At 39.6% G+C, this 20,342-nt stretch overlaps 1 protein-coding gene across 1 annotated transcript in view; it reads left to right on the forward strand.

Annotated features, from left to right (window-relative positions):
• The window catches only part of myom3 (myomesin 3), an 88,700-nt gene that overhangs the window by 42,000 nt on the left and 26,358 nt on the right, over positions 1-20,342 (forward strand). The window contains exons 13-18 of the mRNA XM_037676814.1: positions 850-903; positions 2,579-2,706; positions 7,465-7,648; positions 11,811-11,985; positions 12,062-12,183; positions 14,928-15,115. Coding sequence (XP_037532742.1) covers positions 850-903; positions 2,579-2,706; positions 7,465-7,648; positions 11,811-11,985; positions 12,062-12,183; positions 14,928-15,115 — 851 coding nt within the window. The remainder of the gene's footprint in view (positions 1-849; positions 904-2,578; positions 2,707-7,464; positions 7,649-11,810; positions 11,986-12,061; positions 12,184-14,927; positions 15,116-20,342) is intronic.

Below are 20,342 nucleotides of genomic sequence, written 5' to 3' on the forward strand. Positions count from 1 at the left end.
GATTTACAAAGCTCCAAGTTGAAATGGTTAATTACCTTATTTTTAATTACTTGAGCTCATCTAGTCACATGTTGACTTCAAATCTTGATTAGATTACTTTATTCTATACATATGTATATATATATATATATATACATATATATATATATACATATATATATACATATGTATATATATATATAGATAGATAGATAGATAGATAGATAGATAGATAGATAGATAGATAGATAGATAGATAGATAGATAGATAGATAGATAGATAGATTAATAATCGAGGGACTGCTGTACTGTATATTGACACCAGCAGCATCCTGCAAACAGCATCAGCAACATGTCCACAGCTCCATCTTGCTCTTTGTTCCCATCAGCCTCAGTTGCCCCGGTTCACCCGCAGCGACATCAGCACGGCCAGAAAATAAAACATGCACGTGTTCAGATTTAGATCTCAACTCGAGCGGTTCTGCCTGCGACTGATCAGTAACGACATCGTCGAGTGCAAAGCTTTGTTTCTTCAAAGATTACCTTTGAAGCCGCTCGGTTGGGTCAGATCCTCGGCAGAGGGCCGCGCTGGGATTGATGGATGAGATGTGAGCAAGAGCGAGGACAGGTGGACTGTGGTCAGGTGCTTTGGATCATTAAACACAGATGAAGGACAGACACGAGGCTGCTGGCTCCCCTCCGGTCTCCTCTCCATCCTGCCGTGTCTCATCTCTCTGCGTCTGGCTGCTTCTGGAACATTTGCAAAACATGAAAAATAAATAGTGTCATCATAGGTTCTCATAGAACTTTATTACTTTCATGTCTCTTCTGTCTGTATTCCCTTCACCTCATGTCTTTGTCCTCTTTCAGTAGTCCGAGTGGATCGAGGAAGGACCATTACCGTTACAAAAGATGAGCTGGAAGGTGAGACGGCTGTACTTTTTTATTGTTTATTTTTTACAACGCACTTATGTTTCATTGAAACGTGTGTTGCCGCCTCCTCGCCTGTAGGTTGCTCCAGGCTTTTGGCTTTAATGCATCTTCATATTATGCTTAACAACGAGCTGCAGTAATTGTATGGCTGAAGATATGAGCATTTGCTCCATTTGAAGCAGTGAAAAGAATGAAAAGTTCCCCGTGGTGTCCCGGTAAATTCACATAATGGCCTGAGGTAGAATAAACGCCTATAAAGGGAACTGATAACCTTGACAATCTAACTCACAGTCAGAGATAGGAAAAGCTGGAGGAGGCAAATGCTTTTTAAAAACTTTTTATCTCTTCTACGATGGAGGTTTGGCTTAGAACGTATGCACACACGTGCCAAATCAAAAAGGCTTCTGTGATAATTAAATTTAACATATTTATTTGATTAATCTTCATTAAAAGTGACTTTAAAATCTCTTTATCTTGCTTTTTTCCCCCAGAATGGTAGTTGTGGCTTTTGGCTTGTACCTGTAAAAAGGTTTTTTTTTTTAAATAACGCTTCACTTTTCCACATTTTCTCATTTAACAACAACATACTTCAAAGTATTTTATTGTGATTTTATAGCCAACACAAAAGAGACTGTCACTGCGAAGTGGAAATGATAAATTTTATTACAAATAAAAATCTGGCAAACGTAAAATACTTTCTCTGCATTTATAGCTGTAAGCCTTTTGTTGTAAGGAGCTTCTTTGTGTTATTTAAGTTCAGTAGGCCGTGGCGGCCATCATGAATTGGGTTCACTCCAAATGGTAATTCATCGTAGTTGTACATCCAGTGATTATTTCCTGAAGGTCTCGTTAAAATTGATCAGGTGGTTTATGAGAAATTTTGCTAACAGACACATGCACACACAAAGACATGGGCAAAAACATTACTGTCCACCTTTACCTTTGGTAATCTGGCAGTTATGAGGTAAATATGAGTGAAAGTCTGTTTTTACTGTTTTAAATGTTCTAATTTACAGTTTTGCATGTGTTTAAAGAAAAAAAAAACCTTTATAATAAAAATGTCAAATTACAAGTTTGAAAAAGTTTATGATGTGTTTAGTGAGTTGAGGTTCTAAAAGGACAATATCAGCACATTTTACTGTTTTATTTTTATTTTTTTGTCACTGCAGCAATTATTCCCCACTAAAGCAAGCATATAAAAGGAGTCGCACTGATTACACATGCGCACACATGCACGCACACGAGCACGTGGACTCTAACAGATCAGCGTTTTTTTCAAACGACTGCTCTCTTTCTGCAGTAAAAGTTCTTTTCTGGTCCGTCCTGCGGTTCTGTTAACTGCAGAAGCAGAACGGACACCAAAACGAGCCGTTTCTGCTCAATCTGAAGCCTCGCGTCGTCCCTCGTCTGCAGGGTCTCTGATCCGAGCCGGCTGATCTCATCTGATGTACACGGCATGAAAAAAGAACCAAGGTTAAACCGGGTCTGCAAGGTTCTGAGTTTCTCCCCCACTGCTGTGCAATCCAGCAGACTCTGTGTGCACAGGGAAATAATAAGAGGAGAAAAAGGCCCGTACCTCAGCCAGCACTTTCCACTTTCATTCTCGTTGACCTTCTTCTTCTTCTGCCCTCCTCCTCCTCCTCCTCCTCCTCTCGTTGCTCTGCAGGTCAGGTCAAAGCTCCTTTTCCTCCCACGAACGTGCACGCCTGCGAGGTGAGCGACACCTACGTGGTGCTGAGCTGGACCGAGCCTGAACCCAGAGGCAGGGAGCCGCTGACCTTCTACGTGGAGAGGGTCAGGCTTGACTCCCACACACACAAACACACACACACACACCTCCTTACAGACAAACAAAGATACATTACACAGTTCTGCATCACCAAACTGAATTTCTTCCATCATCCATCCATCCATCCATTATCTTTACCCGCTTCTTCCATCAGATCATATTTAATTGTAAACTTCACATGTGAACATCTTCAAACACGTAATCTGCCTCGACTGGACTTGAAGTAGATTGGACTCCTTTGTGACGCTAAACTTTGAATCTGGATAGAAGCTCTGAAGTTATGGAGCGTCCTCAGGGACGAGCTGCTTATCAAAGATGTCAAGAGGTCGAAGCTGGAATACAAATAAAGGTCAAGTATTCCTTGAAGGAAGGCCCAGCACCTTTGATGCCAACATTTTAAACTAAAATGATCTTGTGCTGAGGGCTGACATAAACTTAAAGCCAGTCAGACCATGATGCATTGTGAATTACGCTCAGCTACTTCCACACCAGGTTTTAGCTAATTAGGCTGACTAATTTGTAGCCATTTTTGTCAAGTCAAATTTATTTATAAAGCACATTTAAAACAGCAGCTGTTCCCAAAGTGCTTAACAATAATCTCAAGGCACTAATTAAAGAAAGGGAATAATAGCAAGATGTAATTAAAGGCATAAAAAATAAAACACAAAAACAATGAAATGGTAAATCGAATCACACTATGTTAAACGTCAGTGAATACAGGTGTGTTTTCAGGAGAGATTTACAAACAGGAAGTGAAGCAGCCTGTCTAATGTTGATGGACAGATTGTTCCACAGTTTAGGGCCCACGACTGAAAAAGCCTGATCTCCTCTGAGCTTCAGCCTGGTTTTTGATACAACCAAGAGCAGCTGGTCTGATGATCTCCACACCCGAGAACCAACATAAGGTTGAAGTACCATATTTTTCGGCCTATAAGTCATGTTTTTTTGCATAATTTGCATGCCCTGCAACTTATACGATGAAGCAACATATTTATGGATTTTTTTCCCATATTTATAAATCAAATTTTGGCTGAGATATGACTGTTTTCATTCATTCTGACTGAAAATATTGAACACTACCATTTTCAGCCACTAGATGGCATTCGAGGTGTATGGAATGCCATTATGTCATGTAATAGGTAAAAGTGGCTATTGACACAATCAGCTTGCCACCTTCATCCAGCTCGCATGGAGCAACCGTCAAATCCGCCCCGGCGAAATGCAGCTAACTTGACCATTGAAGGGGATTTATTAAGTAAAAGTTCAACTGAGACACAGCTTTGCTATAATGTCACACAAACAAATAATTGTTTTAGGTTCGTATCTTGTTAAAATTTCTAAGAAATGCACAGCATTGCTCCTTCCTGATGTCCTCCCTCTGCGTGCTCCCAGAGCACCGAAGCAGCGAACGCTTTTTGAATTCAACTCACTGCTCTTTGAACTGAGAAAGCTCCTCGGACGAGAAGCGAAACGTCTTCTGTTACAAATAAAGTCCAGTTGTTTTTGTATTGAATGTTTTTGAATTTATCATGTCCTAGATGACTGAGAATCTTCATCAGCATGGCGAATGCTTTTGAAATACAGCTGATTTGACCGTTAAAGTCCTTTTATTAAGGAAAAGTTAAACTAAGACAAACCTTTATTATAATTTCAAGCAAACACATAATTGCTTTTAGGTGGTTATATTGTTAAATTTTGAAGAAATGCACAGCGAGTCCTCTCATGCACGAGCCTACTTCCGTGTATCAGCTTTTGAAATGCAGCTGATTTGACTGGCAAGTTAAAGGAAAAGTTAGACCGAGACAAAACCTTTGCTATAATTCTGAGCAAACAAATAATTGTTTTTAAGTGTTAATCTTGTTAAATTCTTGTTAAAGTTCTCGCGTGCATACTCCTGTGGTCGCCATTTGGCAGCCAATCGATTTTTGGCACAACACCGGCCTACATTTCCGGGTTCGGCCCACATTTCCAGGTTGTCAGCGGAGACGCGTAACAAACGCGATGCGTGCATTTATGTTTTTTTTTCCACTTTATTAGACATATTTGGACTGATGCTGTGACTTATACTGCAGGGCAATGCGACGTGTACGGTGGAAAATATGGTGGGTCAGAGAGGTATGAGGGTGCAAGGCCATTCATGCACTTAGAGGTCAACAGGAGAATCTTAAAATCAATTTTGACACACACAGGGAGCCAGTGAATGGAGGTCAAAACTGGTGAAATACGTTCAAACCTAAGAGTTCCTGTTAAGAACCGAGTTGCAGCATTTTGGACGAGCTGGAGACGTGAGATGGAGACCTGACTGACCCCAACATATAGCGTGTTTGTGATTTATAAGATGTGTTGGCTGGGGGCAGCCATCTTATATTGGCTCTTAAAGGTTTTGAGTCGTAGACGCACATCTAATGATCATATCCTGGAAGTTTCATTAAAATCTCCCCAGTGGCTCATGAGATGTTTTACTAAAACTGTTGACTCCAAGCAGTTTGTAACAAACATCTTATATAATCTATGAATGCTCAGAATGTGTTGATCAGTCTCAGCTACTACTATACCAAATCTTAGCTAAATATCTGTCAGAGTATTAATATCCGGACTTGAAAATGTGTTGATATTGTTGTTTCTTTGTGTTTAGGGAAATTTTTCAGTCAAGCCTTAGATGCTAGTGGTTCTTTTTTACCAACAAGTTGAAAAACAAAACATTTAGTGAGTTTTGCTTGACGTAAAGTGGTCAAAATCCATTGCAGACCGGCTGAATATTATCAGCTAAAGAAATATTTTTGTTTCTGTCAAGGTCTGCAGCTGATAGAAGCCTGAAGCACCAGTCAGGCTGCAGAACAACGTCCTGCAGAACAACTTCCTGCAGAACGTCAGCGTGGCCTCGAATCGATTATATGTTTTAACACGACTGTTTACTGAAGACATGAGCTGAATCTGATCACTGAGGCTGTAAAAGCTGATGGATCTAACAGCCGTCAGACTTTATTGGAGCATCGTTCTGTTCCGTTGTTTACGCAATTATTGTTTTTTTTTTATCTCAGTAAATTCTGGAAAATTGCCGTTTGGATCCATCTCATTTATGTAATTAAACAAATAATGTCCATCAAAGAAAGTGTCCATCACTTTAAATTAATTCTGTGATTTATACATTGATCAGACTCGTCAATTTTTACTTAAATTAATAAACAATGCACTTCGTAAACATCCTAAAAGTCCACTTTGATTTATTTCTCTGATTTATGAGTCAAACTTCAAAATGCTGCTGAAGCATAAAATCAGAAGTGAGGTTCTGACCCGTTCTCTGCAACAATAAAGGCTCTCAGCTTCCTAATATCCACACAGACACTCAGCAGCTCCTGGCTCCAATAATCAGAAAACTGCCACAGGAAATAGATTTTTATTGAAGTTTTATACGTTACTGAAGTAATAAAACTGTCAGATCGGTCAAAGGCACCTGAAATTATCAAAAGCTGCTGCCTCACTTCCACTTACGTAACGAAGGGAACATTCAAATCACCTTTTTGCCCTCAAGCAAGAACTTTATTATCGCTGGTCCCTTCGGCGCGTGCCGCTCTATTTTCAGAGAACGAGATGAAAAATAAAGATTTTTGGGGGGGAAAAGTGTTAAAAGAAAAAATTAAAGAGTGGAAAAGTCAGTCCACAAAGTTTTACAACAGCTGCTTTAGATAATGTTTGTGGTTTTTCAGAAATATTTACAAAAAAAAAAACGTCAAGAGTTGGACACGAGGAATATGTTCTACTTTTTGTCATTTTAGTTTTTGTTTTTACTATGAAGAGTTTGTTTTCATGTCTGGATGTTTTTTCTGCTCGTCGCACCAAACTACCCGTCTTTATTCTTGTCTGAAGGAAAATCTGTTTGATCCGCAGCTAAACTTTAGCTGCTGAGTTTGACCAAAGTAAAACAAGAACATTTTCTTTCTTTCTTTCTTTTTAAATGCAGCTTACAAAGCTGAGAGTCAAATTACTTTAGTGAATAAGCTGGAACTGAGCAAAGCGTACCAGAATACTAGCTAAAACTAAAAGAAAAAGACTACCTAAAAGTAACAAAATACAATCTAAAAGCCAAAGCAGCAAAATGCTAGCTAAAATTAAGTGTTAAATTGGTAGAAGCTACGAATAGCAAAAAAGTAGCTAATCAAGGAAGCAAATTGCTAGTTAAAAACCAAGCAAAGCAAAATGTTTACTAAAAACTAAAAGTATCAAAACACTTGCGAAAATCAGAGGTAGCCAAAGGGTAGCTAAAAGTAGCAAAATGCTAACTAAAAAGCTACAGCGTGCATGTCCCCGAAAAAAAAAATAAGATCTAAACAGGAATAAGCAAAGCTCTAGCTAAAAGTTAAAATTAGCATAACATCAGCTAAAACCTGAAAGTAGCAGCACAAAAAATGAGTTGATTTGCTAAAGCAGATTAAGAGACTATCTTTGAAGGAATTAAATAGCCTAAACTTAAATATTTGGAAAAGTATTAAAGTTAAAAAAGCCCAAACTCTTAGCTAAATGAGCTGAATGTTCTGATGAACAACTTCACAAAGTATGCACAGTATTTAGATTGTAAAAACCATATAAGAATAAAAATACAGGAAAACTGTGGCGTGAACGCTGAGTCAGTTTTTATTCTAAAATGAGACTTTGTTGTCTGGACAGAATCCTCCAGCCTATTCCAGAACAAATTCTGGATCATTAGGATTTATTTATCTATAATTTGTTCTTTTTAAATTAATCTAGTCTTTTCTGTTGATCAGTCGTTGGTAGGAAAAAGCAGCTGGAGTCTGGCCAGTTTGGACCTGGTGGTGAACTCTCCCAGGTTCCCAGTGTTCGACCTGCTGAAGGAGAAGCAGTATTACTTCAGAGTGCGCTCCGTCAACAAGTATGGAGTCAGCGACCCGTCTGAACCGAGCGCACCCATCGCCCTTGCAGAACCACAAGGTAAGAGACGATCTGCTGGGAGCGGATTTATCTCTGCCTGTTGCAAAAAGTCAGTTACATTATTACCAGCAAGCTCCTGAATCAGTAATTATTTGCACGCGTGGCGTCAAGGCCTCCAGGAACTGTTCTGTAGTTTTTAAAAAAAATGCAAACTAACCAACCTGAGACACAAAAAGTAACAAAATTAAGGATTATGTAAAGAAAACATCTTTAAACGTTGTAAACAAACTTCATGTAGATAGGAAGGTCCTGAATTAAAAAGTTTGCAATATATTTTTGAAAAGTTCAAAAAGTGTTAGTTTCTCTCGTATAAAGAAAAAACAGAACTGTTACTTGCAAGAATCCCAAAATTAAAATACATAAAACCATCAAAACTAATACACCGACCAGAAACAGAAGGCTTAAAGACAGAGATAAGTACAATGGAACAAAAATAACCAAACTCTTCCAAAATATAATAATTCTATTTGCAGGTTTTCTTCTCCCGTGTTTGTTTTTTATATCGTGTCCAAAATGTGATTCCAGATAATCAGAAGAAAGTACATTTTGGTCCTTTAGAATTTATTTATGTTTTAAACATTTGTGTTTTACTCTGTACTTGAGTAATTTTCCTCCGCAGTGTTTGTACTATAGTACTCTGTGTTTTCCTTGTTACCTGAGAACTTTTCACTATAGTATTTTGTATTATACTGTAGTACTCGTTTTCCTCTTTCCCCGAGTACATTTCCTCCACAGTATTTGTACTATAGCATTCCTCGTTTTCCTCTTTACCGAAGTCCTTTTCCTCTACAGTATTTGTACTATAGTACTCATTTTCCTCTTTCCCTGAATACATTTCCTCCACAGTATTTGTACGATAGCATTCCTTGTTTTCCTCTTTACCCGAGTCCTTTTCCTCCACAGTATTTGTACTATAGTACTCTGTGTTTTCCTTGTTACCTGAGAACTTTTCCTCTATAGTATTTTGTATTATACTGTAGTACTCGTTTTCCTCTTTCCCCGAGTGCATTTCCTCCACAGTAATTGTACTATAGCATTCCTTGTTTTCCTATTTACACAAGTCCTTTTCCTCTACAGTATTTGTACTATAGTACTCCTTTTCCTCTTTCCCTGAGTACATTTTCTCCACAGTATTTGTACTATAGCATTCCATGTTTTCCTATTTACACAAGTCCTTTTCCTCCACAGTATTTGTACTATAGTACCCCATGTTTTCCTCTTTACCTGAGTACTTTTCCTCTGCAGTATTTGTACTATAGTACTCTGTGTTTTCCTTGTTACCCGAGTACTTTTCCTCCATAGTGTTTGCACTATACTATAGTAGTCCTTGTTTTCCTCATTACCTGAGTACTTTCCTCCACATTATTTGTACTATAGTACTCTGTGTTTTCCTTGTTACCTGAATACTTTTTCTCCACAGTATTTGTACTATAGTCCTCCATGCTTTCCTCTTTACCTAAGTACATTTCCTCCACTGTGTTTGTACTATAGTTCTCCTGTGTTTTTCTCATTACCTGAGTACTTTTCCTCCACAGTGTTTGTACTATAGTATTTAATGTTTCACTCTGTACCTGAGTATTTTTCCTCCACTGTATTTGTACTAAGTATACTATAGTACTCTTTGTTTTCCACTTTACCTGAGTACACCTGACATGTTAACACTCCCATCCTGTCACATCCTGGCATTTGCTCAGAAACTCTGTGTCGTCAGTCCAGTGTCATTTTGACAGGCAGTGGATCCTTCAGCATTTCCTTTTCTGCTCTACACCTGTCTGTTTTAATACAAACTCAGTAAATGTATTATCTAAACACAATTCATAAAGCAAATAACCGAAGAACGAACCAGGAGATCCTAAGTTGCATCCTTTGTTTCCACTTTCTGATGGACCTTGTATTTTGACGTAATAGGCAGCAGCTTAAAACAGTCGTAAAACAGCACACAGAAAAAGGTTGCACATCATTAAAAACATTAAAAGGTAATTAAAATTATAAAACTGAAAACTAAAAGAAGTCAAGATTATAAATAAAGATTTTTGCTTTAAGTAAAAATATATACTTGTAGAAAAAGCATGTGGTTAACAGAAAAAGTGTTTTCTCCATGAAAAACAAAAAACACACTAAAAACAAGACACCTATGCGAGACTTACACAAGGACACAGCAGCACTTTTAAAACCTTTGGCTTCAGCAAAATACTTCGGAAGTTTGTGCTAAAGTATTTATCATCAGTGACCTTTACACCCAGACATTATTTAGAGTTAAAGCAAAGTTCCAGCATTTCTCCAGGTATTTTCAAAGTGGAAAGGAAGAAGGATACAAGGATGCAGCCAACACAAGGAGCTTGATTTAAAATAATAATAATAATAATAATCAAGAAAAACAAAAATACTTACAGCAATAAGCATGAGAGGACAAAAAAAAATGTAGACAAGCATGGCGACAAGTTGGCAGGACAACAGGATGACCGAATGCTGAACGCAGAGCAGAGGATAAATGGACTGAGGCTGATGGGTCAAGTGGAGACAGGTGAGACTAATGATTACAGGGAACAGGTGTAGAGTCGCATTTGAGGCAAAAAAATCTGGTCCGACCCGGCCCCAGCCCCTATCCATCATTTTTGAACCACCCGACTTGATGAATTAACTGGAATTACAGGTCTGAACCAAACAACCCCCCCTCCATCCCCACCCCCCGACATTTTTAGTTAAGCTTTGACTGCTTATAGTTATTATTGGTCGGCGGACGCACGGCTGAATAAAAGGGGCAGACGATCGGAGCGAGAGGGTGTTTGTCCTTTCATGGCCATCAAAGAGCATTAAAACCCTGTTTCTGTCTGCATTCTGTATTATTCAGACACAGACCTCGCTCTGACATGTCTGCTTTGGGATCTCACCTGTTTGGGTCATCGGCCGCGCGTGTCCGCTGAGTGCAGCTGCTAAATGAACGTCCATTTGGACAATGGATCGTTGCCTGGCAGTGTAGTCCCATCTGAAGCTTAACTGAACTTTATTTTATCACTTTCAAGGCCCGTCAGCTCGCGGTGAAATGGCTGCGTGTGGCTGGTGAATGTATAGCAAGCCATGTCGCCATATAATTAGAATGTATGGCAAGCCATGTTTCCGTATAATTGGATTGCGGCTGATCCGCTGACGCAATCAAAAGCCCGACACCGACCCCGCCTGCCCATCTAGCACATTATCATGGCCCGGCCTGGCTTGCCCTGAATTCAGGTCGGGTCAGGCTTTGGGCCCGGGTTCGAAATGACAGAGAGGGAACAAGTCAGTGGCTCAGAAAAAAACACAAATTATCAAAAAACAACCAAAACAACATAAATCCTGACAGATCTATAATAATAAAAAAATATAATATAATAATCTGAAATGCAGGTCCACAGTGAATGTAAACAAAGCACTTTGATTCCCATACTTTACTCCACAAATCTGGGCTTAAACGCATCAAAACTGCCTGACTTTTCTGTTCCAAACAACTCTTCCACAGATGTCACCCTTTTTCAATCTCTTTTGGCATTATCTTGATAAAACTACAATCCAGCGAAGCACTTTCTCTCATTAACAAAATTTAAAAAAATAATGTGCTCATAAGAATTCTTCCACCCTCATCAAATTACAAAAAGTCATATTCAACATAAGATGGATCCCACACTGTACAAATACAATAAAGAGGTCAAAGTTCATGCTCAATAATACAGATTTTTTTAAAAATCCAACAAAGTTCAGTCAGGTCATCTGGACAGTTGATTTTTTTGTTGTTGAGAAGTTTCGTCCTTCAGCTAAAGGATTTCATCAGTCTGAGGAGCCGCCAAGAAACTCAGTCCCACAAGCAGCACACCCAGCACACACCAGCCAGTTTGCTGGTAATAAGATGGTTTCTGGGCCCGCCCTTTCCCCCATCAGCTCCTCTGAAGCAGCCATAGCCAAAATGGTTCAAAACATCAAAGTTCATGCTCAATAATCCAGGTAGAAACTCCAACAAAGTCCAGTCAGATTTGACTGAATATTCCAAAAGACTTCAAAAATCCTTTATATGAAAGACAAAATGTCTCAACAAAAAAAATGAAACTGTCCAGATGACCTGACTGAATTTTGTTGGATCATGAAAAGGTCATTAATTTACCTGGTAAAATTTTTAATTTATTCTCATCAGCTTTGCCAGCTCCTCCTTGCTCCGTCATGGCCATCCGGGACTCAGACACCTCGGTGCTGGTGCTGTGGAGGGAACCCCAAAACACCAATGGCATCCTGGGATATTATCTGTACTGCAGTGAAACTGGCAAACAGGACTGGAAGACTGTGAATAACAAGCCTGTAGCTAAAACACGGTAAAAGTTTCTTTTGAGCATTCTCAATATTTAGCAATTTAATTAAACCGTTAATCTGAACGTTGCATTTCCTCAGGTTTACGGTTCACGGGCTGAAAACCTGGAAGGAGTACGTGTTCAGGGTGAAGTCTGTGAGCCGAGCAGGAAGCAGCAGCTATTCAGATGAGTCTCACCCCACTGTGGTCAAATCAGCCATCAGTAAGTGCAACCAGAGTATCAGGTGTGTCTGTTCCCTAAACTTCTCATGAAGCAATCGTTGAATGTTCATCGACAGCTGATTACCTTTTAAGCTCTACCTGATTCAAGATGGCTGTCCTGTTCTTCAGAAACACATAAATGGCTACACCTCTGTCAATTTAACAGATAGCTACAACTTGGAGTGGTAGTAGCTGAGACTGATCCCCAGCAAATACTCAGAGTGCTAACAACTCGCACAAGACCTTTACTTTTTGTTGAAAGTTTCACCATTAACGGTAACTACTTAAAGTCAACTCTCTTTGCCTGTTAGCAAAATATCTAATCACACTGGATATATTTTTAATAAAACTTTCAGAACGTTATCCCTGGATGTGCGTCTACAACTGATCATCTTCTGGAGTCAATCTTTTTCAAGATGGCAGCCACAGCTTATTGATTATACATAGTCAACACAGAAATGGCTATAATTCAGTCAGTTTTACAGTTATCAGGCTAGAATTTGATGAGGTGGTAGCTGAGAGTGATTCAAGACACACTTTCAGCATGAGTTGCTATATTGTATGAGATTATAGATGATGTTCTTTTCAAGGTCAGAGCAAAACACTTCTCACCACAAGATGATCTCTGGGTGATATGCATTCTTTTAAGGAATGCTAGGCCTCACATTATAAATTGTTATCTACCTTATTCCTAGCTCCCATGGTGCCTTGCGTGAATTATGAGCACAACTTCCAGCGCGGACCAAAACCGGCATTTGTTTATGTGAACAGTACAAGCTAATGTCGTTTCTTCAAGCACTGTGGATTTAATTTAAACATGTAGCTATAGGAACACCACCTGTCAGAGCTCAAACAGAACATAATCATACCACTGCGGCCATGGATGGGAGGACGACCTGAAGAAGTGGCTGCAGATTACATATTAGCATATTTAGCTATTTGACTTGGTTGATTCTGACCGTGAAGCAATGAACAACCTGAAAAGCTCTGAGGAGTATTAGTATCTAAACAGTAATAAAAAGGTCAGCCACGTTTTGTTAAGAGGTGGGACACAATCTGATTTACCTGGAAACAGACAGAGCCCAGACAAAACCTTAAAGTCCTCCATCACAGAGCTTGTATTAATTGCAGAGACAAATCGTAATACCAAAGACGAACAAATACTATGATGCTGTGCCCTCTATACACTTAAAATCATACCCGATATTCTCATCACACTGTTTTTAATCCTTCTAAGAATCTGGAGTCTCTTCTCTAGTGGTTTATTCTAGTCTAGCCACAAAGTAGGATGCAGGTTTTCCTCCGTCGGCCATTTGTCAACAAAGTGAAATGAGCTCACATACAGCGTTTTGGGTGGTTTCTTCAAGTTCACGTTTTTCATCCACATTCTTCTTAATTCCTTATCTGTAGGTAGGAGATGGAAACTATATCACTTTTCACAGCAACACTTTGTTTTGGGTCCGTGTTCTAAACGTAGTTGTAGCCACTGATTTAGTTTGGTCTGGTTGTTCATGCAGTCATGAACACGACAGGTACCTGAACTCAGCACAACCATTTTAGTAAACTTTATAGTTGTTAAAATGTAAACAGCATTTTATCTGCTAAACTGAATGCAAATTTGACAATTTGTTTTTGGATTTGCACACACACACAAACAGAATAGTTTAAAAATATTTATTAATAAATAGCTGCTGGTGGAGGTCTGGGTCCAAAGATGTGTCCAATCTGTAGAGACAGGAGAGTTACTTATCTGGGTTTTACTGTGAAGGTTCAGAGGGTTACAGAGGCAGTTACTAACCTTCACAGTCTGGTGAGGGAGGGACTCCTTCAGTGAGTTGGAGACGATGATACCACTCTCATTGAGTAAACAGTAGCAGAGAAGAGGGATAGTGCAGAACGTAGTTTGAGGGGGCGTCCAAAAGCAAGGTCCAGTAGAACAAGTAGGGGTTAGGCACAGTAGGTCAGAGATCCAAATCCAAAGCCAATACGAGATCCGTGACGCATAGTTGTAATAGTAGAAAGCAGAGTCAGTACTGTGGTCAGAGAGGTAAATCTAATGCAGGCAGGGAACAGGCAGGGCAAGGAATGTGAGAGGCAGGCGTGAGGTCAAAAAAAGGCCGGTAAACAAGGCTATGATGATCTCGCTGGACATCTACTATCTGAGAGAGTTCGATAATCTGGCAGAGTCGGAGAATGAGCATGGAGCTTAAGAAGGGCAGAAAACAGGTGCATGAGATGATTACTGATTGTGGTGACAGAGCAGAGTGGGTGTGGTGAAGGTAGATAGGAGCAGACTGAAACTTGACATGATCAGGGAAACTAAAACATGATGACCGAAAACGTGGCAGGAGGGGCAGAAACGTGACAAAATTACTTTCAAATAAACCGTGGTCCGTGCTCCACTACCATAGTTAACCAATGCTTACTGCTACTTCCAGTGTCCAACAGGAAGTTGTACCCATAATAATTTATACAGTAGGGTGGATACAACAAATAAAAAGTTAGACTTTATTAGCCTTTAGTTAAGGACAACGATTCTTTGAACTTGTCTCTCACTGGTGTCATCAACTCTGACTTTACGATCCCATTCACTGCGTGAACTCGTTTTTAATCAACCAGCATCACAAATTTACTCAAACCTGGACTCTTCCAGGGAGTTTCTTCATTTTATTATCTGTCATAACCAGAGCCTCGTCTCTCACCTGTAATCCTCTTGTTTCAGTTTTGTTCTTTCTCTTCGTCTAGATGTTCCCTCTCCTCCCTCGGCCGTCGCCCTGCTGCTCTGCACCGGATCAGAAATGGTTCTGGGCTGGAGGGCTCCGTCCTCCAACAGGGGGAACCCTGTGCGAGGCTACTACCTGGACCAGAGGGAGAAGGGCGCCAAAACATGGCGAGAAGTCAACGTCAAACCTGCCAAAGAGAAGCAGTTCAAGGTTTGAAAGGACTCGACTTGGTGAATCCATTTTAGTGACTGATTTATTTTCAAGAGGCAGATTTAAATTTTACGCATGTATCTTTTTGGATCGGTTAGTTTGTTCGAAGGATGACTCTCAGCCACTACCACTCCAAATTTTACCCCAAACCCTGACTTAGCGAAAGCTATTTTTGTGTTTGCTAAAATTTGTTAGCTCACGACTCTGAAAGGTCGTCAATTGTCGATGGTTACTTCACCTTCAAGGTTTTTGTTTTATTCATAACCAAATTCCCTGCGTGCCGTTTCTTCCAGATAGTGGCAATAATAGTGAACGCTCACTCATTCATCCTGGCTGTGTCACTAAGCAACAAGCAGTGTCCATGGAGATCCAGAAAGTAAAATCTTTAACCTGTCTTGCAGAGATTACAAGTGCTCCATAATTAGATATTTTGCAAATGTGCTGTGTGCGGTTGCTTGTTTGTGTCTCTGGGGTGGGGGTGGGGCGGAAACAAGGACGAAGTCGATTAGAATAAAAACGACTGAGCAGCTGTACGTCAGCTTTAATCCTACATGCTGTGGAGAGCAGAGTCTGGAGGACTTTTCTTTTTCCTGGCCTGAACCTGCTGAGCGTGCATCGCCCCCTTTTGAGCAAAATGTGGCATTGCAACATCTCGTCCGAAAGAAGCTCAGTTTCTGTTTCCAGTTTGAGCTGCTATTTTAATCAAGCTTCTGGCCTCCTGGAAAAACAAATTAGAGCATTTGGAACATTGATTGTGGGGCTTCTGCTCAGGGCGGCTTTACTGCTCTGAATTTGAGTTATTTAGGCAGTTTAGGCCTAGAAGCTTCTTTACTGCAAATGTCAGGAAGGAACAATTCTAATCCTGTTTTATCCATCTATCAAGCCATCCATCCATTCATCTATCATCCATTATCTTTACCCACTTCTTCCTTTTCGGACCCAGGGTGGGGAAGGTTTGGGTGGGTGCTTCACCATTCCCACCCACATTTTGATGTTGTCAGCACAGGGAGTTGAGCCAGTGGCCTGTAACTGATCACAGGCCCACCTTCTCTAGCCTCTGCGCCACCACTCCCCCAGTGAAAAGCTGGTTAATGGTAACACATGACTAGCTTGAAGATAAAAGTTTCAAAATGTTAGTCTAAAGCCAAAACTAACAAACTTAGACCTAAAGGTAGCAAAAGTTTAGCTACAAGTATAAAAAGGCTGGCTAAAAGCACCATCAGAAGACAAAAACAGAGCAAGTAGAACAATGTTTTTGAAGGAATTAAAAATATTTCACTACATTTCAATTTTGTACAAAGTAAAAATATAAAAGTCACAAAAATTAAATGTTACGGCATCCATCTCATGATAACGTATAGCTGAGCATTTTCATAAATGACTAGCTAAAAAAGCAACAAGTATACAGAGTGCAAAAAAACTGTACAGAAAAAATAAAACACAAGAAAACAGCCCGATCATAAACTTTTTGTTCTGGAACAAATTGTGACAGTTTTCATGAGAGGGAAATAAAACACTTGTGTTTGAAGCAGGAACTGTCAAAGCTGTCCCTCTTATAAAAAGATTTTTAAAATTAAACTATTTTTCACATCATTAAATGCAGTCTGATTGCCATCTAGTGGAAAAACATCTAGTTTTAGAGGAAACTTTTGAATCTGTAGTATGTGAGACTGAAAAGTTCGCTGGTCAGTTTAAAGGTGTTCTTGTGGGAACAGCTTTACAGCTGATGAGAAACAAGTCCAATTTGAGATGGCAGCGTCCACAGAGCGATTGTTGTTTTGGAAAAGCTCCCTTCAGTTTGGTCAATTAGTTGCTCGAAGATAGACGGAGGCAGCGGAGATCTGCTCTCTGTTCAGGGAGGCGATAAGGGCCTCCGAGCCTAAGTGGTCGTGAATGGGAGGATCGATGAACGGATCAATAGGTTCGATTCTCTTCCTTTCCTGAGGCGAAAAATGTCCCGGGGGATTCGGAAAATGTTGCAGCAGCAGCTGAGCTAATACCTTCAAAAATCCTGCGTGAGTCAGGAGGAGTGGGACTTCACAGGCAGGGAGGTTTTCCTCCAGCTGTGATATTTTCTGCTGACGAATGTTGCAGATGTTTTTTATTAAAACTGATTAAAGAGATGTTTTGATTGCAATTAAACTATTTTTTGAAGGAATGCATATCACCCAACGCCTCTTACACCAGAGTTTTAAATGATAATATGTTTAAGTTGAGGAATGACGGAATTGCAGCCACTTGAATATTTTGCTAACAGACACACACACAGATTCTAGCAAAAACATTATTAATCCACTTAAAGGACGTACAATAAAAAGCTGAACTTATATATAGAACAAAAATAGTTCAAATAATATCAGAATACACTAAATAACTTAGATGTAAAAAAAAACATACAAACTTAAATAAAAACTAGATACATTGCATTTCCTGTGAAAATGCAGTGTGAATGCTTATTGCTGAAGAACTTGCTGAAAACAGCTGAAGCATGCTGAAATGTAGCTGAAACTGCCTATAGCAGAAGAAAGCAGAAAAACACTTTTTTGCTGAATTTGATTTAAATAAGCAGAAATGAGCACAAAATTTCATAAATTTGCTAAAAAAAAAAAATTGCTGAAAAGTAGCTGAAAAGGCAGAAAGCTTAAATTACCAGAAGGAAGTGGAGAGAATACAGTTGTGACATATTAGACTTAAAGAATCAAAAATGTGCACCAAAAAGTCTGAAAATAGCAGAAATATGTAAAAAAAAAAAAAAAAAAAGCTGAAAAGTAGCTAAAAAAGCAGAAATAAGCTTAAATTACCAGAAGGAAGGGGAGAGAGCATATTTTTGTGGCATTAGGCTGAACATTTTTAAATATTACACGAAAAATGTGGAATTAGCTGAAAAAGCTCAAACTAGCATAAAAACAGCTAAATAGTAGCTGAAATAGCAGAAATAGTTGAAACTTGCAGAAATAAGCTGAAAGGAGCATAAAAAGCTGAAATAAGCAGAAAGAAGTTAGAAGAAGCTGAAAAAGGCTGCAGTTATCAGACTAAAGCAGAAAGGTGCACAAAACAGCTGAAAAGAGAGCTGAAATTAGCTGAAAGAAGCTTCTTTTTTTCTTTTTTTTTACAGAAGGAAACTGAAAGAAGCTGAAACAAAACGAAATGTGGCAGGAGCAGTAAAAGGTTGTAAACAGATCGAAAGATTTGACGGATGTAAAATAAGCTCAATTCATTTTCTCAGTGGAAAAAAAAATGGGCAGCACGGTGGCGCAACTGGTAGAGCTGCTGCCTCTCAGCGAGCAGGTCCTTGGTTCAAACCCCGGTCCAGGGGCCTTCTGGGTGGAGTTTGCATGTTCTCTCCGTGCATGCGTGGGTTTTCTCCGGGTACTCCGGTTTCCTCCCACAGACCAAAAACATGCATGTTAGGCTGATTGGTAACTCTAAATTGTCCCTAGGTGTGAGTGAGAGAGTGAATGGTTGTTTGTCTCGTTTGTCTCTATGTGGCCCTGTGATGGACTTGCGACCTGTCCAGGGTGTACCCCGCCCCTCGCACAGTGATTGCTGGACATGGGCACCAGCGACCCCCGTGACCCAAAATGGAATAAACGGGTAAAGATAATGGATGGATGGATGGAAAAAAAAAAATGGCAGAAAAGACTAAATATTTCAAAAAGCTAAAATTGCACCAATACCAAAAGTCATAGCAGGATTGTCTTGAAAGAGCTGAATGTTCTGATACATGATTTGTTGAAATAGCACATTGTGGAACAAGAAAGATGCAGAACAATGTATGGAATAGTGTAAAGAACCCGGAGTAATAAATATAAACAGGGATCACAAAGTCTTCCAACTGTTCAATCTTCTATTGTTTTGGATTCAGAGACCAAGATCTGACCATTTCTAAATCATCATGTTTCAAACAGACAAAACAGAAAGACAAGAAAGTAAAACAAATCAATTAAAGAGTATATTTACAACAAATGTCAAGCCTTTGAACTGAAGTAAAAGTTGTTTTAAAGAGGTGAGTTTAATTAAGACTTGAATCCAGGGAGAATATCTGTGGTTTGGATTCAGACCCTGCGTCATGTTTGAAACCACACGTCTGTCTGAGAGCAGAGCTCTGCTGGGATAACGAGGAACGTTGGGTTCCTTTTGATAAAACAGGAACACTCAGGGCTCTGAGTGTGACGACGACTTTAAAAGTTTACTTCAAACTTCACAGGATACTGACGGAAAGCAGCCAAGATGACAGAAATGTGTTTATGTATTCGTATTTTGTTGTTGTTTGTTTTTCTGGCTTTCATTTTTGAATCAACTAAAAAAAAAAAAATAGTTTCAGCATCAAATTAAAATCTTAATTAAATCAGTCAAACCTGAATGAAGCAATTTTTTCTGCTTCGCTCTAAAACATTTTGGATTTATCTCGCAGATGACCTTTAGTTTACTGGTAATGCCATATTTTTCAGACTATAAGGTGTGCCGGATTATAAGGCGCAATATGAATGAACGGGTCTGTTTTCATATATGAGGCGCACTGGATTATAAGGTTCACTGTCGATTTTTAAGAAAATTAAAGGATTTTAAGTGTGCCTTATAGTCGGAAATATACGGTTATTATCAGTTTGCTTTTGGCAAGATAAGGTTTACACTTTTTTTAATTAAATTTTCACATTTTTATCAACATTTGAACATTGCTGCTACGGCACTTACTGCTGAAAAACAAACTCAGTTCAGAATGATCTGATGCTGTTAACGTCGGTCAGGAAGGGATCAGGTTAATCAATTTAAACAGCCTTACCAGCTAAACTCAGCCGGTTTGTGTATTTATTTATTTTTTTTTGGTTTAGGAACATGGCAGCACAGTGGCACAGTTGGTAGAGCTGTTCTTCTCATCGAGAAGGTCGCTGGATCAAATTCCGGCCCGGGCCCTTTCTGGGTGGAGTTTGCATGTTCTCTCCGTGCCTGCGTGGGTTTTGTCCGGGTACTCCGGTTTCCTCCCACAGACCAAAAACATGCATGTTAGGCTGATTGGTAACTCTAAATTGTCCCTAGGTGTGAGTGAGAGAGTGAATGGTTGTTTGTCTCAATGTGTCCCTGTGATGGACTGGAGACCTGTCCAGGGTGTCCTGTACCTCTCACACAATGATAGATGGACATGGGCACCAGTGACCCCCGTGACTTGAAAAGGAAGAAAAGGGTAAAGATGATGGATGGATGGATGGATGGATGGATGGATGGATGG

This window comes from Nematolebias whitei, chromosome 5 (genome assembly GCF_014905685.2).
Source record: "Nematolebias whitei isolate Nwh7 chromosome 5, NemWhi1, whole genome shotgun sequence".
Lineage (NCBI taxonomy): Eukaryota > Metazoa > Chordata > Actinopteri > Cyprinodontiformes > Rivulidae > Nematolebias > Nematolebias whitei.